This window comes from Nyctibius grandis, chromosome 8, assembly GCF_013368605.1.
Source record: "Nyctibius grandis isolate bNycGra1 chromosome 8, bNycGra1.pri, whole genome shotgun sequence".
Lineage (NCBI taxonomy): Eukaryota > Metazoa > Chordata > Aves > Nyctibiiformes > Nyctibiidae > Nyctibius > Nyctibius grandis.
This window is the reverse complement of record NC_090665.1, coordinates 25,700,168-25,725,885: the sequence shown is the minus strand read 5'-3', so window position 1 is coordinate 25,725,885 and position 25,718 is coordinate 25,700,168. Positions and strand designations below refer to the sequence as shown.

Below are 25,718 nucleotides of genomic sequence, written 5' to 3'. Positions count from 1 at the left end.
AAAGTATTTAAGAAGTTGTCTGTTACAACTGCAAAGTGAATTTAGCCATTATAGTCCTTTAGCACGTTCCTCATTCAGTGAAGCTTTTAAGCACATATTCAAGTTAAGACTATAGGGTGGTCTTACTGGCTTCAAGATTAAGGATATTCATTCATTTATCTATACCTTAATATATAGCCATTTATTCCCATGTCGTGCTGGGAAACCTGGCTAACAAAAGTAACCGTTGATGTTAAACACTTCTGCCAATAGCAGCTAAAAAAAAATCTATACAATCCCATACTTCCTCTGTTACATATATCATACATTCAAACTTGCACCTTAAAGATCTAAAATGTACATTAAAAATGGGATAGAAATTGTAGAAGTATTCCAAAAGTAGAGACACATGTAAATGTGGGTTATGTGCAGGTAATTTTTCCCCCTTACAGGAGCTGTATAAAAGCCATCCTTACTAGTATTCTATAAACATGTTAGAGAGCGAGAAAGTGCCGAGCACGTTGATTGGGTTATTCTGAAATCCCTACTGTCTCCACACAAAGGCAGCAGTACAGAATACAAATATTGCTTGATACCCATGTTTCTAATTACTTGTGAGACTTGTATCTAACAAATATATGACCTAATTTTCTCTCAAGCATCTAATCCTATTGTTATTTCAAAACCTTGTAAAATATGCATTTTAGAAAAAAACAACATGAAAAGAAAAAGTACTTGCTGAAGACGGTTAATCTTTTATTCCATGGCTTGCAGCTGTCAGACAAGCAGACAACAACATAAAGCAGTAATGATCAGATTGGATCAAGTTCATGCCTTGAATAATGCCATTGTACTCAACAGTTACATGAGAGATGAATTTGCAACATTCATTGCGTTTTATGAAATAAAATCAGGACAAATCAACAGTGATTATTAAATTTCCTCTATAACTTAGTGTAGTTTATTCAAAAAACTCAATCAGCTATGAAACAGAAAGCTATCTCTGGAATTCCTGCAAAAAGTTTATCATTCATGACTCCTACACCCAAGGCTGAGACGAATGATTAAAGATTTATTTATTAAAAATAATGGTTTAATTCTTAACTATAGATTATAACACCAGCATTTGTATTTTATTCTTTTTATATTATGTGGATTTTTTTCACAAAGCTAATTGATTGGAGATTTCATTTAGCTAGATACCTGTAAGATAGACACTGTCCTACTTTCTTTCATACTGCCTGCACAATGTGTGGAACCTGCATGGGAGGCTGGACTAAAACCTGTCAGCTCACTGAAAAAGTGTTCTCAAGAGCAAAGGGTTTTTTATCAAAGTTGTCACTCCATACATCATCATTTAGCATCTATAAGAAATTTAAGGACTGATTTTTAATTGTTTGGCTTTGCTATGGATCTTGACAGATAAAGTGAAGGGAATATGTCTCTGCTTTTGTTTCTCTATAAAGAAATCAGAAAAAGCAGATAAATAAAAGAACAGGGCAAAAGAAAATCCACTGTCCTGCATGTGCTAAAATGCTAAATTTCACGTCTAAAAATAGTCTCTCAAAAGATGACTTTTCAAATTTTTTGCAAAGTCTTAGACCCTAATATGAAAATACAGCAAGGAACTACTTTCATGTTGAGTAATTTATAAAGGAAAGGATCAAATTTTCTCAAAATCTATTCAAGATATTTTAAATCAGATTCTTTTTAACAATGGTCTTGGTTATGGTGTCTATAGATATTTCAAACAACGTTGTTTCAATTTGGTTGTACCTTACATAGTATCTTTAATACTCTGGATTTCGTCACTATTTACATAGGTAGATAACTCTGGTTTTCATTTACCAGTCAGGGTAGTCGAGATATCATTTAAGAGACTTCAAAGCTCCATAGTCAGTAATGGAGTCAGAAGCAGAATTAGAGACAAGGGTTGATTTCTCTGTTGGGCAATGCTGGCTCCATGAAACGAGAACGTCCCTCATGAGATGATTCTGAAATGAGGTTTTGTCCATATTCATTTGCTTTACTTTCCCAGAGGATTAAAGTAGAAAAGTGGAATAGCTCTTCTAGTGGCAGAGTGGAGTAGCCTGGCTGCTTCGCTTGAGACCCAGAGAAGAGTTAAGTGTTCCAGGAGCAGAATGGCTGTTTAAGTATTCTACAGGTCCTCATCATCTCTAATAGATTTATCCCTAATTTTCAAGGCAATATAGGACATGCAGCAGCAAGGGACTATATAAGGTTGCTGACAACTGCTCATATTAGAAGTTATCAAATTCAAACTTGGCAAATGGAGAAAAGTTTGTAAAAACTGTGAAATTAGGGGATTCATGATAAATTTAAACTTCTTGCCTATGAAATTTACTTTCACTGATTTGTGGACAAGAAAGGACCTATATAATCATCATCGTTACCTCCTTCAGCCTTCTGCTCAATGCAAGCCATAGATCTCCATCCAGCAGCTGGACATCAAGTCTATAACTTTTGATAGAGCTGTATCATAATGATTTAGAGAAGTGGTCATCTTGATTTCAGATTTCAAGAAACAGAGCCTCCATTATACCCAGAGATGAGGTCTTCCAAAAGACAGTGATCTTCACCTTTAAATTTTTCTAATATAATTAATCCCAAACTAATATTACATAGCTCATCCTGCAAATGTGTTCTCATTGACTTCCATGGGATGTGCACAGGAGCCATTGTTTACTAGATTAAACTTTTAACAAATACCATGTTGCCTCATCATATTACCTCTCAATTACCACTGCATTTCTTCCTTTGGCCTTGGCAAATGGCGCTGCCAAGACACCCTTCTGAGCTCATTGCTTCCCTATCTTTTTGCGTCTTTGCTTTCCCCTGCTACATCAGAGATAAATTGTGTTCACTTTCATGGTCTTGTAGCTGTTTTTTTCTTACCTATTATCAGTCATGCAGCATCACAAGATCATCTCCTGCCTCTGAATTGCCCGCAATGCCATCTCCATTTCCCACTCGACACCTTTCCAGACCTTTTCTGCTTTCTCCTCTCTCATGCTCAATATGCCAGATCTCTTTATCCACCTTCTTCATGTTCCCTCTCAAAACTTTTTTCTGTGACATTTGAGACAAGCCTGGGCTGTAGGTGTGCTGGAATTGTGCCTGTCACCCTTGCATTGTCTGCTGGTCAACACCTGTTCATCATCACATATGTAGATTGTATACTTTAAAGGAGCATTATAAAATATCACCTTCCATTAAGGATTCCTAATCATAAAATTAGGAAATGTTAATATTAATAAGTTTGTCACAGTGAAAGTATCATCCTAGCTGTCTCATTCTATGTTCTCTGGTTTCATTCCCAGTTTATCTGCAGATGAGACGTTCATTTCAAAAAGTCTATTTGAAATACCGTTAGTACAGCAAAAAATAATCAATAATCAAAGGGAGCAAATATTTTGTCAGAAATTAGTATGTGGGAAAACCTACTTAAATGAATCTTGTTTTTAATCTACTAGTCAGCTGTCAGCTAATAATAAATTATATTTGGTCCCTCCCTTGTTATAAATACATATTGATTAGTTTTAAACTCTGAACTTCAGAATGAGTTATATCTGGTCATTGCTAAACTGCTCTCTTCACTAAGAAAAAAAATCCCCAACACCTGTTATACTGCATTTAATTAAGACAAGCATCAGCTTTATGTACTATTATTTGCTTCTGCCAAGTCTCTATGGTATAAATATTGAGCAGTCACATCTCCTGAATACTAATCGATCCTTCCTGAATTCCAAATGATTACATAAAATTTAGGAAATGTTTCTTTGCCAGTATTATCCTCTGATGCTTACTGTAGTTAGACACTAGGGTTGAGATATGAGCCTGGATTTGACAAGTGTGCAGTAAGTATTTTTCTAAATTCAGGTGGAATGTGGGGAAGCCTGAATGCCCTGGCTGAATGTTAATCATACAGAACCCCCTCGACTGCTTTCTTACTGGTGTTCACCAGGTGCAATCTTACAAGTACACTTGAGTAACAGGATGGGTGAATATAAGAAAACTGCCCATGGATTTAATAAAACCACCTTGTAATAACAGCCCAGTTATAAACGTTTATTATAAATAACATATATATAAAAAAACAGGTGTAAAAGTAGTCGTATATTTACGAACTACCAGAATTAAAAACAGCTAGAGTGACCATTTTGAAGATGACTGCATTAAACCCTAAGTACTGTTTGTCACTGCAAGAAAGAAGTGAACACATTTGTGACAAGAAGTCTGTCCCTGGTTAAGTGCTCCATTATGGGCTTGCCAAGGAAGACTGTCATGTGATACATTTTGCTTCAAATTCACAGCACCTACTTCAGATTCTGAGGCTGACGGTGCTACGTGAAGATAAAGTAGTGTTTTCTGTGAGCTTCTCGGCATCCTGCCGAAGAATTACCAAGCTTATTTTACAGGAAGGAGAACAGAGTCCCTGAAAACTACAAATGGCTCACACCTACCCGATGAGAGCACGAGAATGGCTGTGCTGGCACTCTGGATCATCTAGACCACTGTCCCATCTTTGACAGTGACCAGGAGCAGATGCCCTACAGAACAGTGTACGAAGAAGAAAAGCATGGAGCGATACCGCCCGGGAGCAGCTGCTCAGGTTCCAGCAGCTGGAGGTTAGCAACAGCCAGAAGTAGCAGGTTTTGTATTTCATAGAGTTCAATGAATTTTCCTTCCGTTAATTTCTCCGGGTGACTTTGGTAACCACAAAAACTTTCAGCATCCTCTACATCATGGAGCAAGGAGCTCCAGAGCTGGATAATATGCTAAGTTGAAGAATGAACTCTTGCGTTTTGAACCTCCTAGTTTAATTAGTTTTGTTCTGATACTAAAATATCAGAATGATGGGGGAAGAAGCTTTTTGTCTAATTCTTGTTCTTAATGAGTTCCCAGATTTCATGGACTGTACTTTGAAGAACTAGTGCAGTCTTTTAAACAGAGAGTGTAAAAGGCAGATCCATATTTGTTGAAAGTATAATGAGATTATTAGGAGAGCTGCAATGAAGATCTACATGCCAAAATTTGCTAGGTTATGCTTTTATGTCTGTGTTACACTTAGGTGTCTGTAATCCTGCATGAATTGGTTCTTGTCTAATTTTCCAGTCTTGTTACTTGTTTTTCTTTTGGTCTGATAAAACCTCCTGCCTCACTAATTCTTTCATTTCATTCTTCTGTTCTTTTTGTTTGTGTGCCTTAAGCATCATAAATATTACTAAAATTTAATCAACATTCCTTGTTATATTACTTCCAGTTGATGCTTATACAATTATTTTCCTATCTGCATACATGATATCCCAAATTAAATCCTCAGCAAAAACTGTGGAAGTGAAAATATGTACAGCCTTATGTTTTATCAGTTTGCTGCTGTGTCTTTTCTTATCTTTTCTGTATATTTAGATTGTAAGCTCACCGAGGCAGAGATTCTGGCTAGTCTGTAAATCTAACAGACCAATGACGTTACATAAAGTATATTTTAAAAATGCAATAGCTAATTTAAAATGGTTTTATTTTTCAGCTCCAGAATATTGCATAACTGCATTGATGTGAGTTACTGGAACCAGGTGAAACCAAGTGCAGGCAGGCTTTGTGCTGCTTCTCCTTGGGTGCATGTTTGTAGGAAGCTCCTTCTAGTCCTGTGAGTGGCAAGGGTAGAGTCTGCCTCGAAAATGCTTCATTTCAGCCTGTTTCATCTGCATGAAGATCTTAATAGGCAGGTTCCTTTTCCAAAAGTGGTGGAGCCCGATACCTCCAGTACCTCCTCCCATCTCAGCCCTGACACTTTAGTGAGACTAAAAGCAAGGAAAGATTAATTTGCTAATATTCCTCTTTTTCAACAGAAAAGGGAATGGAGCGTTGGAGATCCGGATGGATTTCTGCTGAACCCTTAAGTAAGGCTGTGGTTTGTTTGAAAACTGGGTTCTTTTTTTTTTGGTTGGAGTTTTTTTGTTGTTTAAGGAAGAGCCCATTGTTTGCCATCCACAGTGATGAAATGTTTACCATTTCTACAGGACCCTCTTGTCTCATGTTAAGTGAGATGTGAGATCAATAGTGGCTCTGCAATTATTTGTCCATTGATAAAGCCTTCATTTCTTAAATGAAGTACATTTATCTGTGTCCTGACAATGATAAGGGAGCAGTACCAGTCAGGTGCTGCCTAGTCTAGCATTTAGCTCCACAGGCAGACAAGTGCCTGGACATGGGTCAAATGATGTCTAACTTTCGTCCTATTGGCATTTCACTTTACAAACTGCTCTGATGGGAGGTTTGACAAATCATCCTTGCTGAGTGCAGATAATAAAAACTACCAGGACAAATGGGAAGTTTTGGTAAAGAGAAAGCAGTGGCTGTTTTCAGGTTAAGTGACCAGTCTGTAACGCTTCATTTTACTGGATGGTAAAATGAAGAGATCTGTTGTATCAGAAGATGATAGAAAGTATCCCATGTAAGGCACTCATTTGGTTCTTCAAACATCATTTAAATGTAGTCATTTAGCAAATTTATTTGCTGAAAAATTGATCGGATCTTTTTTCTGTGATAGGAAGCAAATCAAAGAAACAGACAAATTTTGGCTCCAGTAAAAACAGTGCGAAATTCTCTTTGGCTTTAGTGAGGCCAAGATTTCACTTGAGTGGAGCATCCCAATCTATTTCACCCGCAGAATTAGACAATTCAACAGCACCTGTTGGGTGGTTTGTTTTTTTTAATTTCTAATTTTGATTTATGACAAAGAAAGAAGGGAGTTTCCAAACTAATGTCAAATTTGGTAATGGAAATTCAACGAGGCTGATAAACTGACATATTTGCTTTTTTTTTATCTGTAGTGTATCTTGATTCAAACCAGCAATTATTAAAGACAAAGAAACCATTTGTATTTATTTTTAGGCCTGCTTTTTGATAGTGTGTACTGTGGGCTATACTGGTTATATGCTATAGAAAAGATTAGGTACATTATTACTCTGGGATTAGGATAAAGAAATTACATGATCCTCAATTTGGCTATCTTTGGGAAAGCCAGATATGTTTATTCTCATTTAGTGGTAAATTTGATAAACAGTTATACAACTAAGTGATCAGCATCTTTCTCGGATGTGTTCTTTCCATGCTTTGGACATGAATTCATAAAGGTAAAATCTGCAGAAGTAGTGTTAAAAGTAGGCTTAACACTGAAGTCAGTCAAAGATTTCTTTCTCCTTTCGCAGTTTTGCCACACGTCACTAACTTTCCATCAACTGTGTGATTACAGTTGCAGAATTATCATGGCTCTGTCTTCTTTTTGCTTGAAACAAACCTGTCAAATGCAACTAAGTAGTCAAGAAAACCCAGGTTTGCCTATCTCTTGAGCTACTGATTTTTTTATCTGCATATCTTCAGATTGTGGAAAAAAATTAGCTGATATACCTGAGTTAAACTGTGGTTTGGTATGTTGATTGCTTTCACTCCCTTAGTTGGAATTAAGGGGAGAATACCTCTATATGTGAAAACACAGGAATGATGCCCCTACAAAACAAGCATGTTTTGGGGTTTTCAAATATGATGTAAACCTCAGTGAAAGAAAGGTTGGCAAAGATAATTGCTCAGAACTGGTGTCCTGATTTACTTCAAAGTAAGCTAATAGCATGGAGATTGGTAACAGAAATTGCTATTTCTAGGCCACCTAATCAGAAGACTTCTTTCAAATAAATCATGCTGGTAGATGGATTACTCCTTTGCAATAAAATATTTTGGCTTTAGAAGTCCAGCCCATCTTCAAATAAAATATTCAATCAGCATCTAATGTATCATTTGCAGCAAAGACAGGTGTTGGTACAGAATTCAGACATGTTCATCAGAGATCAAGTAGGGGAAGAAGTGACTAGAAGATGGCTTAGCAGTTATACCAGGCTATACAACGAAAACTGCAAAGAGCAATTTTGATCACAAAACCTGTTTCTGTTTGCTTTACTGTTATCTCAGGTGCCAATTAGACTGGTTGATTTGTGTAGTGCAGTGAGAGAGGAAAGCAACATGTGTTTGTTTATGTGTAGTGAGGCAAGGGAATTGCCACAGAGGACCAAATCACAGAAAGACTGTGCTTCTTTAAGGGAACCCTGATGGACTAGTGTGGTAGATCTGTAGATCATGTAAGTGGATCAGAGTAATGGAATGGAATTTAAATTTAGTCCAGACTTCCTATGTCTTGGCAGAATAATTGACTGACCACTGATGGTGCGGTGAAGCTGTGAAAAAAGGCGTCTCTGCTGGTGATTTAATGTCCTTATGAGTCCAGGCTCTTGTTAATCTAAAATACAGCTAAATCTGAATTATGCACAAGATGGTAATCTCCAGTGTGGTTGTGATGATTACGCTGGTTGTAAGGACTGATTTTTCTCTGACTTTTTAACCTGTGGGAGCACAAGAGCTGAAGGAGTGATTCAGCTGAACTGGTTATCTGCTGAGAACAATAGTCCAGGTGTGAAGGACTTGCTTCTCTCCAGAGATTAGCAGTGACTAGACTGAAGGATGGCACGAGGAACCACTGAGGGTAGATAGGCAGACAGTCACCGAAGTAGGAAGATCCATGGACAGGAAAGGAGACTTTTATGTACCGAGAGGTAAGAACTACCTAGCTGTAAAGACACTTGCTTTTTATAGCTGATGAAGGGAATTTAAAAGTTACCTAACTCTACATATATTAATACTATATAGAACTAAACTAAAGAGATGTCACACTTAAGAAACTAGTTACCAAACTATTCTGGCTTATTGAATAATTGCTGAGTCAACTGTATCATTATGTACTTGGCAATGTTGGTCAGATGGGCACAGACAGACTAGATGACCCACTGGAGAAAGTTGCTGAGCTCCTGTGCCTGGGTGTATCACTCAGTGGAGTGGGTATATGCAGCATGACTGCATGAAGAGTTGTGCACCGCTAGCTGCAAAGGCTACAATAAATATACATCTGTCTAAGCTTCAACAGCACCTTCTTTGATGCTACCATCAACCAAAAGCATGTTCCTGTATAAACCCTTTGGAACTTTTGACGAGTAGATAACGAACTACAACCTCTCTCATTTAAAATCTAGCAAGCAAAACTGATATGATTTAATTGTGTTTTGAAAAATGATTGTAAGTGCTTTGGGTTTTGAACGTTATTTTACTGTTTAGTAAGATAATCAATTCTGAAATGTTAGGAAAAAAGGCAGAGACAAAGTTCTTTGCCCTGAAGGAGGTTGCCATCTTGTGAAGAGACAGACAATATGGTACAGCCATGAATAACAAACAGCTTTACAAGGCAGCCTCATATCTGTATGGTTATAAAAAAACAAACAGCTTCATCTCAATAAATTAATTCTGTGGATTATTGACTTTGTGTTGCCTTTAAGAGGCTTTATATTAGACATCTATTTTTCAACCAAGCACTATACGAAAGAACAATAGCATAAGGTTTTATTGGTTTGGTTAACACTGTGGCGTGAACATCCTTAGAAATGTAAAAAAGCTGGTATGTCTTGAAGCGCTTTTTATTCCATTAAACATTAAAGGATGAGATTTTCAACAAGAGCAAGCTGAGGTTTTTGAAATATTTTTTTGATTAAATGATATATTTTTGGCACCGAGACCAGTTTTCTGTTGAGATACCTAAGAGATGCAGATATGTGTCAAATGCACCTAGATACTTAGGTACAATAATTGCTCCCAGTTATTTATGTAGAATTTGATGCTTAGCTAGTTTTGACAGCCCTGCTGAATGCCTACCAGCATTATTAGGCACTTCAATGTCTTCAAAAACGTGACTCACTTTTAGGATGTGAGGAGTCTTATTAATTTCAGCCAGATGATTCATTCATACTTTTGGACACAAACTTAAGTACTTAGCTGGAAAGGGCGTCTGTGGTTTTTCATTTCAGTTTTGTCATCATTCTCATTAAGTATTTGCCTCAGTCCTGTGGGTTGATTGGTAACATCTTTACATTTTACTCTTTGCAGAATATCATCTAGCTTTGACTATTAGCAAATGGAATTGTGCAGTATGTTAAATAATGAACTAATTGGTTTCAAAGGTGTTGAATCTTTCTTACTACATCACTTTTACATGCAAGTGATGTGACTACAAGGCTCCTATTAGCAGCAGAATTATCTCTTTTTATAGTAGCATAAAGAAGAGAAAAAGTGGATAACCTGGCTCGGTACAAGCTTGCAAGGTATTCCTGCCAAACTGCTTCAGAAGTTGAGCACACTACCTGGCAGAGTTAAAAGAGCTAAAGGTATAAGAATGATTCCTAAATCAATGCAAAGTACTAGAAGAGCCAATGAAAGCGATCAAACAAAAAGGCTACCTAAATGTGAGAATCTTCCAAATGCACTTCACTTATTCAGCTAATTTAAAATATCACTGAACTGAGATGAATTCTCTAGATATTTTAGCAGAGGGAAGCTACAGGCTCTTTACACGTTTCTGTGCAACTGTCTAATGACTGAAAAACCTACTTATTAGGAATTAGGAAATCTGAATTCTTCTTATTCATCAGAATAATTCATAAAACATAATTTCTGCAACAGATGGCTTGCTTTTCCTTCTCTGAATCTAAGATGTGGAAAGCAATGAAGCCCTGAATACAAAATGTTAATAGTTACCAGGGAAATCTATTATCTCTTCCTAGGATTCAGAATGTACAAACTTTCTAACAGTCGCTTCTGTTGTCATTGTTCTAATTCTTAAAATAGTTCTTATTTTTTTCTACATGTTCTGTGTCCTATACTTCTGAAGTATTGATCTTCTACACACCCTGTATTTCAAGAGAACTTCATCTAAAATTTTCCAAAGCAGGTTCAAACTCTGTAAACACCACATGGATGACATATTTGAGACAGTAACTGATGTTTTACGGTGTAACGAAAACTGTTCCTTTTAGTCTAATTGCAATTGTATTATAATAACTTGTTTGTAGAATTTTATTCCTTTACAGAATATTATTTTTTAAAACTGAAAATTAAAGAAAAACATTACTAAATGTCACCACTGCTGATATTTCTTTCATGTTGTTCTTGGCTCAACTGTTCACTCTCTTTGTAGACAAAATACCTTTTGAGTAAAACAGGAGTTTTGGCTATGGAGGTATGGCTGGATCTGACCTTATTTATGTTTTTAAGTCTCTCCTTTCAACTGTTTGCCAGTAAATAAAAATTCACTTGGCCAAAGTTTATTTAGACCAGCTTTATTAAGTCAACAAAATGCAAACCTGAAAAATCTGTTCCTACGTAGTCAATAGGAATCCATCTCCCTAAGCCTTTTTTTTTCTTCCTGGCACCGGTGATTTTTCTTGACTGATTCAGTGGAGGGCACTGGTTTAACTAATTTGTCTTGCATAGGCACCTTTCCCATTCTATGTCCTCTCCACTAGTACAAAACAATGTTCCCTTTAAAGGTTATTTCCTAGCCGCATCTGTCATAAAGCTATTATCATTAATTTGCACTTTGAGTTCCTTTCACTTTTTAAAAACTATAAGATACATTCCTGATTTATGGGTTACAATGTGACAGCCATCATATGCAAAGAAGATTGTTTATACTTACCACAGATGCCTTTGAAAAAGAGGGATATTCAACCATATCCCCACTCCATGTACTTTACATAACTGTATTCAATATCATAGAAAAACATGGCAATCTGTATTTTCCACTGTTCTCTAGAATTTCTAATAGAATTTTATCCTTGTTCTGGAATATTCAGAAATCACATACAGAAATACAGAAAGCTTGTAATACTCTGTTAAATTCCAGAGGTTTTAGGAGTAATTTCCATAGAAAGCCACTTTTAATCTTTATACATAATTTTCCTGCAAGTGATAATTTAAAAATAATCCTCAGATTACTGTGAAGCTCCTTAAATATATTTCAAAATTGTGTTTTTCAGGAAAAAATTAAGAAAAGCAAAATATTTTCAATGCTTTTAGAAAAAAAAATAACCCTATTAAGCAAGGTATGAAGATTAGAGTACACCTACCTAAACTAAACAGCACCAGGAATTTGAGACATACAAATTCTCGTAGATCAAACTGCAGGGAACGAAGCTTTGCTACTAGTTCTTGTGCATGGCTCATAAGATTGTTGAGGGTGGCTCCAGCTTGGGATGCTATTACGGAATAATCCACCTGTAAAAGAGAATAGTATTTCTGTCTGGTTGTCGTGCCCACAGAACCACTTCAGAACGTTTCAAGCAATCACATACAACCAGGATACTCCTGGATAAAAGAATAACTCTCAATTTAATGATTTTATCAAGTAAAGATTATTTTATATATAAACCTATTTTAAGACAATGGTATATATTGAAAGTATTATTAAAATATATATCTTAATGGTACGTCACATCAGTCTGAACGCTGGTTTGTCTGTATCAGCTTTTTTTTACAACCTTAATATGTGACAACTGCTTATGACACTGGTAGCTGTCTCCATATCAGTTTGTTTTATTCATTTGATGTCTCTTGTTCTCATTGTAATTGTATGATCCTGTGAAGAAAGACTGATGAAGCGAGCTTTGCGCCTATGCTAGGTGTATTAGTCCAGAGGGATGTAACGGTATTCATGGGAAATGGTCCAGTGTCTATAACTTGGCCAGAAACATCTATTCAAGCTCAGAAATGTCGGTGTATTCCCACAGGAAACAGAGGTATTGTGTGGGTAGTTTCTGTTCTCCTTAGCTAACAAAATCCTGGTATTTGTTGGAGTTGGTTCCAATGGTCTTGCATTGGCGAGTCCTTCCCTACTAGCGACGGAGGAGCAGGCAGGTGCGTGACACAGGCCAGCTGCACTCGCATTGTCCCGAGCAGCAACCACGCGGCGCGAAACTACTTGCTCTGGGGCATAGAAAAAAGAGGGACTGCTCTGGGGGTTTGCTGCCCTTGTCATGCTGCCCATTTGTTCTCAGCAGAGGCTGACCTGTCTATGAGCTTCCAAAGTGACACTTGTATATAGAGATCCAACGGAAAGCTGGAATTAATATGCCATATTAAAAAAGGTAATGTTCACGAGCAAAGTATACTTAAAGCTTTCCACAACTGACACACCCCTGGGCGATCTTTCTCAGTCCCCACTGCTTGCACAATGAAACTTTTTTCTGGCTAATGCCAGTCCCATTAAGGGGACGTTTCTGTGCAGATGGCTGTACCAGCCTCTGCCACTCTGAAGATGTGCACTGTTAACTTTTGCATGCTTTGCCATGGGATGGTGAGCAGTGGAAAAGGGCTCGGGTACCGCAGCCTACGGGAACGCTGTGATGCAAAGGTGAAGTGCTGGGGCTGGGGCCGGGCTGAGCTGACTTCGGGCTGGACGCTGAGAGACTGGGCAGCTCCAGTGCAGTGACAGCAGCGTGGAGCAGGGTGCAACTGCTTCAGCTGAAATGCCTTCAGCTCAGCCCCGTTTTCATCAGTGTGTCACATATCCCCTACAAGTGCCACTGTCCCATGAAAATGGCCAGGTGTGTTGCTTGCTCCTGTGTTGAACTGCTCCTGGCCGACTGGCTGAGACCTAAACGAGTTATTGACATGTTTTTAAAAAATTCTTTTCTTGCCTGGCTGCTCTAATGTGGGCAACACCTTTCTCTTTTAGGAGCTTCCATAACAACAGAGAAATTGCTAAGCGTACTTGATGTAACCACACAAGTGAAGTCTGGCTCTAAAGCACAACGGTAAGTGCACATTTTGGGATAGTGATTTGTTTAAAGATATCGGTGGCTCTAATCCCATCTTTAAGGTTTCCCATAATAAAGTAATTAATAAAGAATGGCCCGGTATCACCAAAGGAAACAGACCAATACTGCAAAATTTTGTTTTTCCAGGCAGTGATCCCTTGAAGTCTATTTTTTAAAATACTGTTAAGGGACATGTATTTTGAAATACGTTTTTTTTTTATTTTAAAATTACTGAATTGATTTTGCTCAAGTATGAACAGCAGTAAAGCAAGCAAAAAAAAAAACTGAAAGAGTTTAAACCTGAAAAAATTTCAGCCAGGAAAGACAGAGAGATGACTGAAAGGAACTAAAAATAACTTATCCTAGTGATGACTTTAATATAATCAATAGGTTACTGACTTTTAATAAGACATTTATATGTACTCTTAGTGCTCCCAAGACATTGAAGGCAACTGTACAAGAAAAATGAAGTTACACTTTTTGTATGGATGTTAAGAATAACATTGCTCCAACTCTGCAAAGCATTTGAAGTTGTGCTTATGTTTCAATTAAGTCAATGGATTATGCTTAAGTATCCTGTGAAGTAGGTTTTATCACAATCTCCTACATCTGTGAAAACTGAGGTAGTGACATTAAATCGCTTAGTCAGGGCCAAAGAAATCTGTGACGAAACTAGGATCTGGTCTTTGCAAATCCCATCCAAATCATCTATCATAAACTATTTTCTAGTACATCTGTTATTTCTCTCTTTCCATGTATACACTTACAATATTTCTTTATATAAAGTATATATACTTGTATAAAAAGAAAAAATAAAGTAACGTACCTCTAATACTTTTTACTCGAAGAGCAGTTTAATATAGTGACATGATTCAACAACTTCATATTGAGAAACTGGTCACATATAAATATCAACTTTCACAACTTAATTTCCCTTTTGTAATTGTTAAGTGGGGGAAAAAGCTCAAAATCCCTCACTGAGGTTCCAGTTTGTGGGTGAAATATGCTATTCACTTCATAATAAGAAGTTAAGATGTCTGGATGTCAAGAATATCAGTGGCCTTAGTGAAGCGATTATGCCATAATGGAAAAACCCATTAGATGCCTGGATCTCCCACCATCCCTCTACTGGAGAGCTCTCAGGCAACCTGCTACTCTTTCAGGTGCATTTAATATTTGCAGCACCAGCAAATTTGTCTGGGAGGCAAGTCCTCATCTGCCACTCACCAAGAGCAGGCTGTATTAAATTTTTATATTTATTGACATTTCATTACCATAATTGACTGCAGTTGGTTCTCTAGTAGAAGGCACAGGGCTGCCTCCTAAGCAGGAGAATTGGTCCCTTGAGTAGGATTTGCAATTAAAAACAACGCAGAATGGGTTTTTTTTTTATTGTGTAAATATGATGAGTTGAATTTTCAGCTTTAACTAGAGAATACTGGGTGTGCAGAAGGCTTTTTTCAAGAGTGAGCAAAATTATGAGTCAGTGGAAAGACGACCCCCAAAGGTGTCAATCAGTTTATACAAAATCAACTGTGCATGAAAAAGCCTCAGTTAATGTCTATTTTGAAAAAGTGGTCACATTAAAGAGTACGCTGTCCTGCTTGCTCGGTCCTGTATGCAGAAATTATACTAAAAGGTATATTGATGCTTTTACCTTCCAATTTATGATATAAATGCTTTTAAATAACAAAGATTAAAACAGCCTGGATCTTGAGCAAAATGCTTAATTGCATACTGAATTCTTAGCATTTACTTTATAGTGTACCATTAATTTCATTTGGTAAAATAATATCCTCAACTGAAATAAATTATTCTTGCTTTCCAAATAATAGTATTACATTTCACAGTTGATTTTGATGTTGAAGATGGTATGTTGACTGGCATTTTTTAAAACAGAAGCTTTGGTGAAGCTTCCACATAACCTAATTCAGAAGTAAAATGATGGGCATAAAGTTTTGGCTGCATAGACAAAAGGAAGTGTGAATTCCTCATGTACCAGTACACAGTGCTATCTTGCATGATGAATATAGCAATGAAGAAGAAGTAATGATAGAGGCTTAACTGGATTAGTTTGGTACCAAACCAATGCAGACAGAACAGCACTGAATAATTTACACTGCTGTTCTTGCCATTCTGGTGCTTAAACTGGCATGTTTGAGGTTAGTATGGACATTGCTGTATATGTTATACTGCAGGCCATGCCGTAGTATACTATTTGCTAACTGAAGTGCCTAAATCTAAAATTAGATACTCAAAACCTCTGCTCTGCTGCCACCTAACTTTGTGCTTAAACTCCTTACAGTTCCACCTCCCACCAGCCGTTTGGGTGCCAAACTGCCTCTAGGCATGGATGGGACCACCCAAGTCATGACAGTGGTAAATAACTGTGTGTCCAGCTCATGATACAGCTCTTCTTAGATTTATGGACTATGTGTCTTTCATCTACCTGAGGTGGCAAAAATGCCAAAGGCAGGATTTCTTCAGCAGGCCAGTGGCTGGAGCCACCACTGAGGTATGGGAAATCTGGGGTCAAATCTCCAGTTGAAAGACTGCATGAAATGAATAAGGCCATAGCCTGGCAATTGGAGTATCTTTCTGAAAGTGAGAAATATCAAGTTTCTTCAGGTAAATCTGGCACATCCTGTGGATATCTTCTGATCATGAGCATTGGGTAGAAAGAGGGGGACCTTTGGCTCAGTTTGGAGAGGAAGATTTGCTTGGTGCTTAACTCTAGGAGGGAACTTCCAGCTGGGAATCCCAAGTAGAAAAATGTGCGTAAGGCCCTTGGAAAAGCAGCATTCGTGTCATACCTCTCTCCTCAGAGTTTCTCAAGGCTACCTCTTACAGTTACCACCTAGTTTGCTGCTGGCCTTCCCTGCTCCCTGCGTTGCAGAGGTAAGGGCTGGGCGGATGAAGCTGCAGGCTCTGCGAGATGGCAGGGCAGTACAGAGGCACTAGCAGCAAAGGAAAAGAAATAAAAAAGATGATAGCATTAGTAAGAGGGTCATAACTTAAATGGGACTGCAGAAAGACACAGCAATACTGTGTATTTTTTCTAAATCCTTTTCTTGATACAGTTGGGCGTGACTTAAAAGTCCAAATCCCTTTAATGTCAGTGAAAGCAAGTTACGCCAGTGCTGAATGTTTATGGAAATTCTACTTTAAAACAATGTATCATAGTAAAGTACTTGGAGTTCAGGAGCATTTAGATGTTCAGCTATCAAATAATTTTTCAACTGATAAACAGAAAGGTAAGAGAGATGGAAGTGACTAATTCTGCAGGGTTTTTGTCACATGAAGTTCCCATTTAACACAGTGAGATATTGTTTGAGGCAGAACAAAAGAGAAACCTTTTTTACGACATGAAACTATACCCTGGGCTAAATAAATACTGAGGCTCAAGGCCAGAAAGGCAGGGACACTTGTGCATTTTTGTTTTGCAAATAATTTATCATGGTAAGGAATGATTCTTGAAGCTAAATCCCTGGTTTCACTGGGCTCAGATGGAAACTTTCTGGTGGAGTCAGGTGATGGCCTCTGGTATCGACTCCTCTCTATGCTTATAAAACAGAGCCTAACGTTTAATGGTGGAATCAGGTTCCTTCCTTCTAAAATTAAATTGTGTTTGATTTCTAGGATATGACAGTGGGGTCATATGGTGTTATCCTTGTTTCAGCTGGGATAGAGCTAACTTTCTTCTTAGTGGCTAGAATAGCACTATGTTTTAGATTTAGTATGGGATTTGGTATGAGAAGAATGTTGATAATATACTGATGTTTTTAGTTGTTGCTAAGAAATCAAGGACTCTTCAACTTCCCATGCTTTGCTAGTGTGCAGGTGCACAAGAAGTTGGGAGGGGAGACAGCTGACCCCAACTGACCAAAGGGCTATTCCATACCATATGGCGTCATGCTCAGCATATAAAGCTGGAGGAAGAAGAAGGAAGGGGGGACATTCAGAGTGATGGTGTTTATCTTCCCAAATAACTGTTATGCGTGATGGAGCCCTGCTTTCCTGGGGATGGCTGAACACCTGCCTGCTGATGGGAGGTAGTGAATTAATTCCTTGGTTTGCTTTGCTTGCGTGCGCAGCTTCTGCTTTACTTATTAAACTGTCTTTATCTCAACCCATAAGTTTTCTCTTTTACTCTTCCGATTCTCTCCCCAATCCCATCGCTGGGGGAGTGAGCGAGGGGCTGTGTGGGATTTAGTTGCTGGCTGGGGTTAAACCACAACAGGCGTGTGGAAATGTTGTGTGGAGCTGTACCATCCCTTTTCAATGCTTCAGTAAGATTGAAACAGTCTCCAGAATACAGGATTAGACTGATTTTACTTGTTGATGGCCATTACCTGGTACTGACTATCACTGAATGCCATTCTTTTCAGCCAGAATAGGAATTGTGCAAGTGAGGAATAAAGCCCCTGCTGTGGCTGTATACAGTACCTGTATAATGAACAAATGTTCTAGCAGACTAAGGTAGTTCAAGTTAGTGAAAGATTGATTTCATATTTAATTTAGTAAATTAGATCACTGTGTGTTTGGGGCACAAAGGCAAAGCAGGCAGTGGGTGCCTAGGTGCAGCAAAGGGACCATCCCGCTCTGCTCCATGCAACCCTGGCCAGCACAGCTGGCTGCTGCTAGTGGGGGGCTGCTCCCCCACCGCTCCCTTCTCGGTTACAAACTGCACTGAAAGCCTGGCGAGTGGCCCACAATGGTCTGCCCTGGGTTTTGAAGTCCTGACCCTGCTGAGAGCCTGTGAATTGGCTCTAGTGGATGGCTATGTGGGTGGACGAGCCTTTCTCTCAGAAGGATGCATTCGGCACAGTATACAGCAAGCAAGTTAATTTACTATCACAACCACAATTACCCTTCCAATGTTTCCTGAAATATGTATTTTAGGGGCAACTATGGTGGTTATTAAACTAATTTTGATCTTTTCATATATTTAATACTTTAATTAAAAACATTTAAAACAATATTTGTGTTATGTTTCTAAGCAAATGAACATGGAAAAAGACTTTGAAGAGGTGTCTAAGTACAAAAATTGAGGAGGACTCAGCACAGACAAAACCAGCAGATATGCTTATATCAGGTTCAGATATATCAATTAAAATTGTGATGACTTATACAGTGTAAGATGCTTGTCATTTTAACACGATACACAATAACAGAAGATAATGAATTAAGTTGCCAGTGAACCTTTCCCCTAGGATGGTGTTATTGTGCTTGCTAATTAGCTATAATATGCAAATAGTAACACTCTAAAGTACTGCATTTACTTTCTCTAACTTAGTTGCAGAAAAAATAGTACATCAAGACTGGAAAAATTCTGTGCCCTGTAGTTGATCATATATAGATTCATTTATAGTAGATATATTTATGTCATAAAACACATAATAATAAAAGTATTGTTAAGTTTCATGCAGGTAGCTATTTTAGTCAATACCATTAAATTTTCCACTCTAGTAATGGTGACTATTGGGTTTTTCAAATTATTAGTATGAAGACGTTAAAGTGCAGAATGTAGCTAACCTAGAGTACAGTAGAATCCATGTCTTTACCAAAGTGTTGCAATGCACTTTGTGTTTTTTTATATAGAGATGAGATGATACGGAATCACTGCTGAGTTTGAATATCCATAAACTTCAATGGAAGACCATCACTGAAAATTTTTTGTGAATGTTTAGGTAACATCACAAGGGCGGTGCTAACTCTGACTGTTTCTTCAGGAGCTTTTAACCATGTAAGTTCATTTCCCCTTATTACCCTCTTATCTTACACAAATTTCTACTCTACTATTTTAAATCCTTTCCCATCAGTGGAAGACTGGATGTGCTCACTTTGAATCCCATCAGTATCACTGCTCCAATAGGTGGTTGGGACAGACTGATGTGATGCTTTCTTCTTTGAGATGGGTCTCTGATCAACTTGTCTCTCATGTTGGGCAAGCTTAAAATCAAATATGGGACTCATGTGAATTTATATGGAGAAATGAGTTCACTAGTATGGGACTTGTATGGAGGACTAGCAGCCTTGAAGAAACGATGCCAGACTCCAGGCAAATAGGTTTTGTTGTCTTTGTGGGAGCAATGTGTGCAGAATACAGAAGAAATGTGTTTCCTACAAACACAACAGTGTTATCATGTGGGAAATGGAACAGTTCTGGTATGCAAGGATTCATGTTGGGTGCCCTCTCCATGACTTCTTACTGGAACTGGAATTTCAGACTTAAAACCTTAGTGCTATGATGGTTTCATGGCAACATAGCAAAGCAAATGTAAATCGGGATCAGTTTGTTCACTAGTGTGTCCATAGCTACGTGGAAGGCTCAAAATGTTTAATGAATATTTGGACAAACCTGAATTTGGCACTTCATGATTATAACTGAATTTTGATGTGTTCTACCTAGTTTAACTGAGAACATCTAGTTCAGCCCCAAAAAGCAGTTAGCATAATATCTTCATAAGGTGTGAGGCACTTCTAACAACTAGCACAACCTTGTTTTCTTTTCCTTTAGGCAGAAACCACTAGAGTGAGGAACTGTGCAAGCCTGGATACAAGAGAACAAATACTACACTGATCAGCAAAATAATGATTGCTTGACCTCATTTGTATCCACCTTGAATTAAATCTTGTGTTTGCCTATGTAAGAACTTCTAGATTTGGCCCCCAAATGCCAATACCTCTTTTCTGCCAGCTACAACTATGAAGGCTAACTGACTGCAATCACAAATCTAATGAAAAAAAAAAAAAAAGACTAATTTCCAAGAACATAAGAAGTCTAATAACTTTCCATTAGATATCCGTCAGCTTTCTATACCTATGACTAGTGTATGTATTTTTAGTCATTTTTTTAGGATGAACAAAAAAGTCTGTTTCCTTATCTACTTTTTTACCAGCTGCTTTCTCTTGTCCTTTGGAGACACTCCTTCTCTAACACTCTTGTAAATTTTTGTGCAACAGTGATACTTCTGCAAAGATGATCTTTGTGGTACAGTCATCTGTAGCCCACAGTTTGAAAGTTCAGCTGCCTCTTGAGAACCTTTTCAGTGGCAAGGTGATCTTTCCTTGAACTTGCAAGTCTGTTCCCTAGACAAACAGGTTCTCCAAAGGCTTCAACAAATATACAGCTACACTGGGATAGCAGAAGCCATCTTTGCAAGTGGCTAAGTCTAACGGAGATGGCATTGCCACAGAAAATTCCCTAGGCCACATGTCACCACCTTTAAATAAGGTACAGCTGAAAGATCTACAAAGTATCCTATCTAGGGAGAGGTTCAAGTGACAAAATTCTGATCTAAATTAAAGTGAAATTTTTATTTGCTTCAAAACACAGCACTGTCAAGATCTTGGTTATCTCTCATGCTCTTCTCTGGTGTTATGCTTTAGGATACAAATCCAGATGGAAGGATGTATTTGTGTGATGGCTCTATCTCAATTAGTAGTTTCAACAATCTCAAAAAAAAATCTGAGGATTAGGCATGTTTTTGGATGGCCTTTTTAATCTGAAAGTCTTTGACCAAACTTAACAGGAAAGATTTGGCAACAATGAGTAGAGTGTAGGAATGAACAAAATGAGCAGCTTGTGTCTGGGCAGCCGAGGCTACAATTAATGTGTTGTGTGTTGACTTGCTGCATGAAAATTCATGAACAATGATATTCTGTACAAAGCTTTAGTGTCTACCCTGTGTGCGCTGGATCTTGGAAGCTGGCAGTGTATTGCTGGTGTAGAAGATACAAAAGGAAATTGCTCAAGTTGGAGGAATTAAAGTTCTATAATTAGAAATGGTCTGTTAAAATTACATGCCACATGGCAAGCCTACGAAACTTGGCGTGTGGAGAGCATATTGGCAATGATTTACAGTTAACCACCACATTGCAAATCACTCCTTAGCTGTTTTCTAATATGAAATTTGGAGAGTTGTAAAATGCATTTGTGCTACTTTATTTTCTTTTGAAATGGTAATTGCTACTGCTGAGGGGCAGTACTTAGTGCAGAAAATGAAGTGTGCAGCATAGGGAGGAACTTGTTTCTGAGGAACAGCTGAGGAATTGTAATGATCTGAAAAAAAGTGCTTTCTTGAAACACATATACACAAAAGAGCTTCATTTATGAAACTCCAACCAAATAAATAACACAATGAAATAAAACACAGTCCTTTTTGTGCAAAGGCCAGTGCTTACTACTTTGTTGCTGACTGCACTTTTTCCCCATCAAAGTGGGAACAATGGATTGACACTGGGTAAAACTCATAAGCCAATGGCTTGAGGGAAATGCAGATGTATGGAAATGTGATAGGAATGCCCTAAGGTAACAGGTTTTGAGCCAATGCATTTGAAAATTATCAAGTGTGCTTCTAACTACGAGCCCATTTTAGATACCTGGTATAGAACTGAGACTGTATGGCCCTGGGGAGCTGGATGAAGCTTGGCTTTTCTGTCTGAGGAAGAGAGGCTGTGCAGCCTAAGTGGAGAAAGCAGGTATGTTCTAATTAAGTGGTGATAACTTCCCCCCTTACAGCTTCCCCCTTGATTGTGATTGTAAAAAGGACTGCGTTTATGAGTAGCTTTTATGGAGGGATATATTAAGGAAAGCAAGGAGTGAGGCTTCTGAGGTTTTAAATTTGCTAACTTGTGACAATAACCATGATCTCTCAGGTAATAAAGTAGGCTATCTAGCTCAGGTCCTCAGTTTAAAGTTAGTATCTTTGAAAGCCAGATGAGTGACTGTAATTTTGCTTCTAGTGCTTTTGTGGTAGCAGTAAATAAAAACATCTACAGCACTTTTCATCAGAAGTGTCAGAGTGCTTTCCACACCTTAATCAATTAAGTTTTTTGAGATGGTGGCATGGTTATTTCTCTTTCTCTACTGGAGGAACTGAAAGGATCAGAGCAGCAACCAGAAAGTATGCAGCATTTGGTGCAATAGCAAAGACTGGTAATGCCTGGGTCTAGAAGTGTGGCTTTCCAGAATTATTTTACAGTTAATACAGAGGAGACAGCCACAGTCATAATTCTCCTTTCATAAATACATTTGAATTGGCTTTGTGTCTTAGAATGACAACAGACTGAGTTGATGCTGCCAAGATGGTCCATCTTGACGCTTAGGTAAAGAAGCAGTTGTGTTGGATCAGCTTGGCTAAACAAGTAACTCACAACAGAGCTACAATGCAAAAAGGCAGTATACAGCAGCTGAAGCCAGGAATGGCTCAGAACAAGTAATTCAGAAGCACTGTCCAGGCATGTAGGGATGATGTTTAAAAAAGCCAGTGTTCAGCCAGAATTGAGACTTGCAAGGGGTGTCAAATTGCTACTTAGGGGATGAGGAAAAACGTGGAACTGCTGCTGGATTCAGCTGGTGATTTAGTGGCAGCAAACACAGACCGGGCTGAGGTACTCAGTGCTGTCTTTGCCTCAGTCTTTACTAACAAGGTCTCCCAGGCTCTGTGCTTTGCAGCACAGCTCAAGGAGGAGGAGAGTGACCAGCATTGGGTATAAGTTGAAAAAAAAAAAAGAGATTTAGACCAGAACTAAGGAAAAACTTTCTCCTCGTGAAGGTGGTCAGGCAGCGGCACTGGCTGCCCAGAGAGGTTTTGCAGTTTCCATCCTTGGGGGTTTTCAAAGCCTAATTGGATAAAGCCCTGAGCAACCTCGTTTGAGCGAGGGATTGTATGAGAGACTCCTTAAGATCCCTTCCAGTCTGGATTATTCTGCGATTTTAAGATCTGTGGCTCTGGCAATTCTAGATATTTTAAACCTTCTGCTTAGCTCACCCAGCTTTGTCCACCTAAATAAAAGAGGTTCTTCAAGGAATGATTTTCACCTGTGAAAATCATTTAAATAGATGACATTTTAAAGTAAATGCTTTTGAACGACAAAAATATATGCATACAACTCATGTACTGGCATAGTAGTGGCATTTCTGCAATACCTCAACTGCCAGCGGTTTTTCCATGAGTGCGCGTGCCACACACAGCCCAGCGAGAGCAGGCGCAGTCCGTGCAGCTGTGCCCACTCCTGTAAAAAATCTGGCTTTTAATCTAGGATGACAGTGACCGGAGCTGAATGAAATCAGGACAATACAGTGGCATTATGTGTAGATTTCAGACTCTTTCCTGTTTCAAAAACAGCAGCCAGAGGCTGCATATTTAATTCAAGTCTGGTGTGTCTCTGTTTCTCAAGGAGAATCTATGGTGCATACGTTGGGTATGTTCTCCAGCTGTTAGCGAGTGTGAAATGGAAAGGAGTCCATCCGTAAGAAAAGGGACTGACTGTAGTGTTCTTGTTTGCTGTTCTCATAATATGGCTCCTTGCTTTCCAAGCAGTCTTAAGTGTGAAGAGGAATGTACAGAAGATGATGGAAGACTCTGGGGGTGCTTGCACTGACTTCAAAATGACAAACTTTGGCATAAGAAAGCAAAACTGGGTTGAAAGAAGGATGTATTAAACCTATTTGACAAACCTGGGGCAAAGATGTATGCAATCAGTCTAATTTAGCCAGGTTTTAATTTAGTTGGAGACTATAATTCTACCTGGAAATATACAACTTCCAAAACCAGCTGATGATTTGCAAGCAGTACGTTTAATAAGCATCCTGCTACCTGTTGTCCAGCATTGATGAAATGCTCTGCTTTGCCTTGCAATCATGTACAGCTGGGGTTTTTTTGGCAAGAAAAGATAAAAGTGGCTAATGAGGTTACAATTATTACTGTGGAAAAATGGGGACCATGGCTAGAATTTAAGGGTATTTAGATGTCTCTAACGATTTCAGTGGGACTTAGGCACTCAGAACCTTTGAAAACTAGCTAATCACATAACAAATGAAACACTAATTTAACAGTTCTATCAGGAACAGAAAACATGTTTTGCAGATGATGAAATGGAAAGGGGATCAGTCATTTTCTCCATAGCACCAATATAAATCAAGAGTAATGCAACTAATTTTTGCTCATATAATTAGGGAGTACAACTTTATCTCAGATAGGGTAGTGACTTTCCATAACAGTGCAGGAGTCAGTTCCATAGCTAGAATTTGAATTTTGCCTCTTCTTTTCTTGGATAAGTCAATCATGTCTCCCTTCTACTGTACACCTTTTAATCACAAATGCAAACAGTTATTTCTCCTTCCGATTCTTATAAACACTTGTTCTCAATGTTAAGAAATGGCTACAGTTTTAAAATTATAACTGAAGCTGTAAGCAGATTCCACAACATGCAGACACAAACGATGTATCTTAGAAAAAAGGAGTTCTTTCCCATGTGTGTATAAATCGAGGCAGTTCAGTTTTTGCAGCTACTTAAATACCAATGGGCCGTCGTTTGTTTTCACTTTGAATCAGGAACAAAATGTACAGGCACATGTTGCTTCTCTTTGATACTATGATTTTTTTTTTTCTGTTAGAACAAGAATCTTAGGAATAAGGTTCTTATTTTACTGTCAAGTTCTTTGTGCTTTGGAAAGTATGAGGGAGACAAAACTTTCTGTTTCCTTTGGGTTTTCTCACAGTTTTCCTAACATTTGCCACATTATTGCTCTTGCATTTTGGAATGACCCCTGAAGAAAATTAGCCCTTGGAAAGCTGTGCAGAAACTGCAGGGTGCAGACCCTGAGACAATACCTGCATTTGTAGCCTATGGACTGTATAATTTTCCTGGGTTTAAATGTCTCAGCTCCCCAGTTTCTCACACACGTGCATACTTCTCTAAAAACAAGGTATTTCTGAGGTAGTAGCTGCAGGTTCTCTAGGTTTCTGACCCAGCTAGTGATTCTTTTGAGTAAACCACAATTCTGAAGGGAAAATAAGCTATAATTGCTTAGACCTAAAGCATCAGGTTTGGGAGTTTTGTTGTTATTACTGTCAGAAGCCATTTTAGCCCCAAGGAAATACAACTTCCCGAGAAATGCTTCTCATCCACTATTTTTCAATCAGTGAAGTATACAAGTATATTTGAAAAGCAAAGTGCTTATGATTATATCTGCTTTTATAAGTTTAACTGTAATCAGCAGACTAGGAACAGAGTGCACAA

The 25,718-nt window shown here is 38.2% G+C and overlaps 1 protein-coding gene across 1 annotated transcript in view; it reads right to left on the bottom strand.

Moving 5' to 3' along the window:
• NR5A2 (nuclear receptor subfamily 5 group A member 2) overlaps positions 1-25,718 on the bottom strand; it is an 88,875-nt gene that overhangs the window by 18,147 nt on the left and 45,010 nt on the right. Inside the window, exon 6 of the mRNA XM_068406086.1 lies at positions 12,000-12,147. Within this exon, the coding sequence (XP_068262187.1) occupies positions 12,000-12,147 (148 nt within the window). The remainder of the gene's footprint in view (positions 1-11,999; positions 12,148-25,718) is intronic.